This window comes from Netta rufina (genome assembly GCF_964035555.1).
Source record: "Netta rufina genome assembly, chromosome: 24".
Lineage (NCBI taxonomy): Eukaryota > Metazoa > Chordata > Aves > Anseriformes > Anatidae > Netta > Netta rufina.
Window position 1 is genome coordinate 4,097,946 of NC_140148.1, and position 8,301 is coordinate 4,106,246.

An 8,301-nucleotide genomic window follows, 5' to 3' on the forward strand; every position below is an offset into this window, starting at 1 on the left:
AATTGTTGCAGAACGACGTTTTGTAGACATGCGTAGTATCACAGAATCACAGAATCACAGAATCACAGAATTTCTAGGTTGGAAGAGACCTCAAGATCATTGACTCCAACCTCTGACCTAACACTAACAGTCCCCACTAAACCATATCCCTAAGCTCTACATCTAAACGTCTTTTAAAGTCTTCCAGGGATGGTGACTCCACCACTTCCCTGGGCAGCCTGTTCCAATGTCTAACAACCCTTTCGGTAAAGAAGTTCTTCCTAAGATCCAACCTAAAACTCCCCTGGCGCAACTTAAGCCCATTCCCCCTCGTCCTGTCACCAGGCATGTGGGAGAAGAGACCAACCCCCACCTCACTACAGCCTCCTTTAAGGTATCTGTAGAGAGCGATAAGGTCACCCCTGAGCCTCCTTTTCTCCAGGCTGAACAAGCCCAGCTCCCTCAGCCGCTCCTCGAAGGACTTGTTCTCCAGGCCCCTCACCAGCTTCATCGCCCTTCTCTGGACCCGCTCAAGCACCTCCATGTCCTTCTTGTAGCGAGGGGCCCAAAACTGAACACAGTACTCGAGGTGCGGCCTCACCAGAGCCGAGTACAGGGGGACGATCACCTCCCTAGCCCTGCTGGTCACACTGTTTCTTATGCGAGCCAGGATGCTCTTGGCCTTCTTGGCCACCTGAGCACACTGCTGGCTCATATTCAGCCGACTATCACCCATCACTCCCAGGTCCTTCTCCGCCAGGCAGCTCTCTAACCACTCATCTCCCAGCCTGTAGCTCTGCTTGGGGTTATTGCACCCCAGGTGCAGGACCCGGCACTTGGCCTTGTTAAACTTCATGCAGTTTACCTCAGCCCATCGGTGCAGCCTATCCAGATCCTCCTGCAGAGCCTTCCTACCCTCGAGCAGATTGACACACATACCTAGCTTGGTGTCATCTGCAAACTTACTGAGGGTGCACTCAATACCCTCATCCAGATCATCGATGAAGATATTAAAGAGGACCAGCCCCAGCACTGAGCCCTGGGGAACGCCACTAGTGACTGGCCTCCAAATGGACTTGACTCCATTCACCACGACTCTTTGGGCCTGGCTATCCACCCAGTTTCTAACCCAACGAAGCGTGCACCAGTCCAAGCCAAGAGCAGCCAGTTTCTTGAGGAGAATGCTGTGGGAGACGGTGTCAAAAGCCTTGCTGAAGTCAAGGTAGACCACATCCACAGCCTTTCCCTCATCCACCCAGCGCGTCACTTTGTCATAGAAGGAGATCAGGTTCGTCAAGCAGGACCTGCCTTTCATAAACCCATGCTGACTGGGCTTGATCGCCTGCTTGCCCTGCAAGTGCTGCGTGATGACTCTCAAGAGAATCTGCTCCATGAGCTTCCCTGGCACTGAGGTCAAACTGACAGGCCTGTAGTTTCCCTGATCTGCCCTCCAGCCCTTCTTGTAGATGGGCATCACGTTTGCTAGCCGCCAGTCAACTGGGACCTCCCCCGATAGCCAGGACTGTTGATAAATGATGGTAAGTGACTTGGCCAGCTCCTCTGCCAGTTCTCTCAGTACCCTTGGGTGGATCCCATCCGGCCCCATCGACTTGTGCACATCCAAGTGCCGTACCAGGTCACCAACCAGTTCTTCGTGGATAGTGATGGCCACATCCAGCTCCCCATCCCCTTCCACCAGCTCAGGGTACTGGGTATCCAGTAGCACTATTATCACTATTATTTTCCTTTCTTTTCTGTCCTAATAAACTATCTCACACAACACACAACTCAACACACAAGCATTCATTTTAATTTATTTTTTTTAATTCTCTCTCCCATCCCACGGGGCGTGGTGCTGTGTGGTGCTTAGCTTCTAGCTGGGTTAAACCACAACCAACCTGTTGGTGCTTCACTGTCCTTCTTCACTGTCCAGAAGGTGCCATGGTCCTTCTGCATGACTTGTGTGGCAAAGTGCTTAATGACAACTAGTTTCAGCCACAACGAATAATTATCTTTTACAGCTAAAGGAGGAAACGGCCTGTAGTATCCTTACTGCATAAAAGTGTAAGGCCTATGCTGCTTCCTACTGACATCTCTCCAAGTTTGAGAGAGAAACACTACTGGGACTCTGACCTAAAAGGAACCTTGTAAAAATGCATTTAGGCATTATGGTACCCAGCACTGCAGCATGCAAAAGTGTCATTGCCTGACACTAAAGTTCACAATGCTAAGATATGTCTGCCTCCTGATTTGATAATAAACTGCATAAATTCCCAACGAATGGTATATATGTAAACTGAAAAGCTAAGGTCAAATGAAGCACAATGCAGGTAATGGAAATCCTACACAAATTTTTATTTAATTCAGATGTTGACAGAATTCCAGATCCTTCCTTACTTCAGTATTTTTTTGATATGCAGTGCTATGAGAAGGCCTGTTAAATCTACTACTTCAATTTTAATGTGTTCACCTGGGGAGCACAATACAACTAATCCCATTCTTGTTTTATTGCGGTCATTTGGGAACTGTTCTCCAGCATGTTCATAGGCAGGTCTACTGTGTACAGTTAGCTGAAATCGTTAAGTTGTTCTGTCCAACTCTTCCTTTTGTTCCAAGGAATAAAAATAAAGACATTATCCACTATTCTTACTATACGCATTAATGATGCTTAAAGAGAGACTCCATCTCTTGCCTTCCTCTATACCATACCACCTTGATTCTACCTATTCATTCATCCACCTAGTAAGTCTGATGCTTCAGTTTCTGTTGTATACTCTATTATATTATAAACCACAAGGAAATCATTCCAGTGATCTTATTTCAAAGCCACCAGACAGCCATGCTAGCAGTGGAAATGCCTGCATCATGGTGTCAGGGATGCATCCATCCCTCCTAAATTTCCTTAAAATACTTAAATACAGGCAGGAAAGATGAGGATGCAATTCATGTCTCCCTGAACACCAAAAACACATTAGATAAACCTCTCCTAAGACATTAATTCGTAATCTCAACACCTACATAGTCTGTTTTAGCCATCTCCATCAGGACAGGCATGGTAAACAACATTAGATGTGAAGATTTTCTACTTGCATGGTGTTTTTCCCCATCATCGTGTACACCCATTGTCACAAATGTTAGTCAGGTTTGGGCCCCTCACTACAAGAAGGACATTGAGGCCCTGGAGTGTGTCCAGAGAAGGGCTATGAAGCTGGTGAAGGGTCTGGACCAAAAGTCCAGAGTGTGTGGCTGAGGGAACTGGGGTTGTTTAGTCTGGAGAAGAGGATCCCAGGGGAGAGCTTATTGTTTGGAACATCATAAATACAACCTCTACAAACTTTATTATTACCTTCCTGTCATAACAAGGGGTGATGACCACGGAAGCTAGGCTACAAGGAGATACATTCTTTAACAACTACAGAGCATTCTAGAAATAATAAAAATAATAAGTCAAATCAATACCTAAACCAAAATATATGCACATGGCTTGAGCCGGTGCTTGTAAAGTCGCTTGTGGCTGAGGAGTTGATAGGGCAGGAGCGGTATCATAGCTTGTGTTTTTGGTTGTGAGGTGGCACAGACTGCATAGGTGCTGGAGATATCTGCTGCTGGTCTTCCTGCTCACTTCTATCATTTCTTCATTTCTTTGATGGGCTTTGTGTTGGGGCACTTGAAATAAGGAAACGGGCAGTCTTCTTATCAAAGGAATTCATGACGAGGAAAGGGGGATTCTTGGGAGAAAGGAGGATGAATAGGCTGTAACATGGTAATTTCAGGTTGGACTGGTAAAGAAATCTCTGCTCTCTGAACTAATCTCTTTTCTGCATAAGGTTCACCTCTGCATTAAACCCTTCTCTCAGCAGCCATTTTCCCTCTGTTCCAACCAGCCACATTTGCATAGCTGGAGTCTGTTTGTTGTCAATGCCAAAATGACTGAAAAGGAGATAAGAAGCAGTGCTGTAAGAGACTGCTTCGCTGTGGTGCTCCTCTGCTCTGGGTCAGCTTAATTTTCATGAAGATGCAGCTATGATGGGTGATGGAAATGGGAGTGAGCTGACAGGTACAGGGGCTGAGGGAGTTTTGCCTTCCTGAAGCCACGTCTGTTACAGAAGCAATGATGTTCATTGAAGGCACAAAAGTGAGGATGAGTATATGCAGGAGACGAGACTGTTGTCGTGAAACTCAGGTCAGGAGCTCCTTGTTCCTGTCGGGAAGTCTAAGTAATGCCAAGTCCTCACAATTGCCTAATAGCTAGAAAAAGTTCAGGGCATCCCGGCTGCAGAATGGCATCTCAAAAAGTACATCCCTGGAGAAAAAATAATTAGAAAGTGTCCCAGCCAAGAAGACTAAAGACTAAGCCACCTCCATCTGGACAGGCAGGGGAAACAACATTAGATGTGAAGACTTTCTACTTGCATGGTGTTTTTCCCCATCATCATGTACACCCATCGTCACAAATGTTAGTCTAGTTAAACAGCTACAGGAAAGACAATGGTTGCACAATGACCATTTTCTAGTTCAGATGATAACCAAAAATCTTACCATGTGGATCTTAAAACTCTGCTACATGCATTCCTGAAACTCTCTGTTATTTGGTATCTTACTTTCCTGCTCCAGTGTCCATTCAAGCACCATTTGCAGGCAGTGCGTACACAGTATCAGAGAGAGTCAAGCATCTTTGGGGAGATTTGTATATGTAAACCCAAGTTGAGTGGTATATATTCTGGAAAAAAAAAAAAATAAAAAAAAAAATATAACAGTAGAAGCTGGGGACTGACTGACATAGAAGAAGCCCTCCAGAAAATGATGAGGGAGCCCTGACTCAAATATAGTTCTGGGAACAAATAGAGGAAAAGCCTTAAAAATGGTTGCTTTAAAGAATGATTCAAAATAGAGGCACACTATAGCTTTGTTTGAAAGGTTGCCTTTTTGCTGAGTCAAAGTCAGACTTTTTAAGCTCAGTCGGTTGCACAGAGCTTGCACAGACTTTGTGCAGACATGGCTTATGGAGCAATGAAATGATGCACCGGAATGACTGCTTGGGAGGTGGTAGGCACTTACCTCAGACTGGAGCATGGATGCAGACAGCTTGGAGTTATAAACCCTTGAACTGCTCCAGTTTGCTTCCAAAGCTATTGCGTAATTTTCTAAAAGGGGGTGTACTGAGCGTTGTGAGTTTATGTGCCAAGGTTTTGTCAGTGATGTGAAGGTACAAGGGTGGCCTGTGTGAGAAGAGAACAAGGCTGTCCCTGTTGGGGACACAGACATTTCCATCTGGCTCCAAAACAAACCAACTGCTAAGCATAGGTAAGCCCATAAGCAATGTTGTTGTCACCTCTGTGACAAAATATTTAAGAAAGAGTAAAAACTGCTGTGCAGCACATGTGTGAGAGAAGTGAGAAAAAATGTGAGCAAAACAACTCTGCAGACACCCAGGTCGGTGAAGAAGAGGGGAGAGGAGGTGCTCTAGGTGATGTAGCAGTGATTCCCCCGCAGCCCATGGAGAGGATCATGATCCTAGAATCCTAGAATCCTAGAATGGCTTGGGTTGGAAGGGACCATAAGGATCACCTAACTCCAACCCCCTGCTATGGGCAAGGATGCCACCCACAAGATCAGGTTGGCCAAGGCCCCATCCAGCACAACCATCAACATATCCAGGGATGGGGCAGGTTGCCCCCCTGCACCTCATGGAGCAGTTCATGAAGAACTGCATCCTGTGGGAGGTACCTCACACTGGAGCAGATGAAAAGTGTGAGGAAGAAGAGGCAGACAGGGAGCTGTTATGGACTGACCGCAATCCCCATTCCCACCGCTCCTCCGTCACTTGGCAGGGACGAGTCAGGACTGAAGGAGTGAAGCAGAACCTGCAAAGAAGAGGGGCGTGGGATTCTACAAGAGATGTTCTAGTTCTGTCTTTGTTTCTTGCCAGCCAACTCTATTTTTAATTGACAATAAATAAGAGTAACCTTCCCCGAATCAGGTCTGTTTTGCCTGTTGCAGTAATGGGTAAGCCATCTCTCTCTCCTTACCGCAGCCTCCAAGATTACGTATGCCTGTGCACAGTGCACAGTGAAAGAACAAGAGTCACGGCTGAAACAAGGAAACCTCCACTGGACAGAAGGAAATTACACCTCACAATGAAAATGGTGAAGCACGGGCAGTGCCCAGAGAAGCTGGGGGATCCCCATACTTGAAGATATCCAAGCTTATGTAGATAAAGTCATGACCAACCTTGTCCATCTTGGAAGTTAGCTTGCTTTTAGCAGGAGACTGGACCTCCAGGGGTGCTTTCTAACCTCATTTTCTCTATGGTACGACTATGTTCTTGCTGCTCTTTAAACTCTCAGAAGTGTTTTCCCAGAAGGTATTTGGCAGATTTCGATACCAAATTGGTCCCTGAGGTTTGACTCAGTGAGGAAGTACAACAGTGTAAAATACTGACAGCATTATAAGAAGGAGCTGAGAAGAGGAAATTTATTTGCTGGAAGTCAGACTACATAGAGGAGAAACATCAGAATTAGACTTCTTTTTGAAGCATCCTGGCTTGCTGTGGATATATTGGTAACTCTTTGGAGCACTTCTTAGAGACTGGGTGTGATTGTTTTGGAGATAGGGAAAGAAGAAATGGATAAGGGCTTGGAAAACTGACTGGCTCATTTTTAAAACTCAAGTAAAAGCTTTAAGATGTTACTGAGGGAGTCTCTGGTTTTAAGGGACCAAGCTCAGCTTCCAGATAATGTCTGTCCATCTGTGGTATTAAAAAAGGATGTCCTATACTTTATGTGATAATGTGGGGGAAGAGGGTGTTCTATTTGCATGTGTTTTTTTTTTTTTTTTTTTTTTTTTTTTTTGTGTGTGTGTGTGTTTTGTGTGTGTTTGTTTTGTGTTTTTTTTTGTTTGTTTGTTTGTTTGGAGAAACAGCCATGAGATGCAGCTAATAAACGCCCATGTTTTGCTGACACCAAGTGCACCAAAGGAGAAAGAACTGATGGGAGTAGTGTGATCAGGATAGTCATAGTGTTCTCACTCAGATTTACCCTTTTCTTGAATATTTTGTAAGTTGCACTTGAAAAGAGAAAACCAGATGGCAAGTTTGGTATGGGCTATTTGTTGTCTAAGATGTGCTTGCCTTCCCCGGAAACTCATGTTGGTACTCCTTTTAATCATTCAGAAATAGCTGAAGTGAGTCTGAAATGAGTGTGAAACCAGATTCAAAGACACAAGATAAAATCTGTGAGATCTGAGTGCAAAACTAGCTCCACATTTCTTTTTAGGGCTAAGAGTCTTGGTATATGGTAAAACCATATTGACTTGTGTCCTGTTGTTTTCCACTAGTTCTCAAAACGGGTCATTTCATGTTCTGCTAGCAATGAAGATTCAATGAACCACACAACAATAGTGGAATTTGTCCTCTTGGGGCTGACCAACAGCCGCCATTTGGAGATCATCCTCTTTCTGATTCTGGTGATTGCCTACTTCTTGATCCTGTTTGGAAACGTTACTGTCATCAGCATCACTCTTGTGGACCATTTTCTTCAGACTCCAATGTACTTCTTCCTCAGGAATTTTGCCATTTTGGAAATCACATTCACCTCCACATTCATTCCTAGCACCCTCTACAGCCTTCTGACAGAGAGGAAAATAATTTCCCTGCCTGGCTGTTTTCTTCAGATGCTGCTTTTCTTTTGCTTGGGTACCTGCACTTTCTTCCACGTGGCGGCAATGTCCTTTGATCGGTATGTTGCCATCTGCCGCCCCTTGCACTACACGACTATTATGAACAACAGATTTTGCTTCCAACTGGTCCTGGCTTGCTGGGCAGTGAGTTTTCTCCTGATGCTTTCTCCTGCCATTATGTTTCTACAGTTGCCTTTCTGTGGTCCCAATGTCCTGAACCACTTTTACTGTGATGCTTCACAGTTGTTGCAGCTGTCCTGCACAGACACGTGGTTCATTGAAGGACTGCTGTTTATCCTATCAATTATCATTGTGCCAGGTACCTTAACAATAACTGTCATTTCATATGGTTGCATTATTATCACCATCCTACATATGCCATCTTCCTCAGGAAGGAAGAAAACATTTTCCACTTGCTCAGCTCACCTTGTGGTGGTGACTGTATTTTACAGCACGTCTATTTACAGGTATAACCGCACAGCGCAACGGGGTGGGCAGGGCTCTGACAAAGTTCTTTCTTTCTTCTTCTCCGTGGTGACTCAGATGCTTAACCCATACATCTACTCACTCAGGAACAATCAAGTCAAACGAGCGTTGAAGGAGAGCATGTCAAAGGCATTTTCTAGCTCCCGGAGGCACCCATGA

General features: G+C 45.1%; 1 protein-coding gene across 1 annotated transcript; it reads left to right on the top strand.

Moving 5' to 3' along the window:
- Positions 1–7,350: 7,350 nt before the first annotated feature.
- On the top strand, positions 7,351–8,301 carry LOC311218455 (olfactory receptor 6E1-like; the record flags this gene model as incomplete). Its single annotated transcript, XM_084301138.1, has 1 exon — positions 7,351–8,301. Exon 1 carries the CDS (start codon positions 7,360–7,362, stop codon positions 8,299–8,301), a length of 942 nt encoding a protein of 313 aa, XP_084157264.1. The 5' UTR covers positions 7,351–7,359.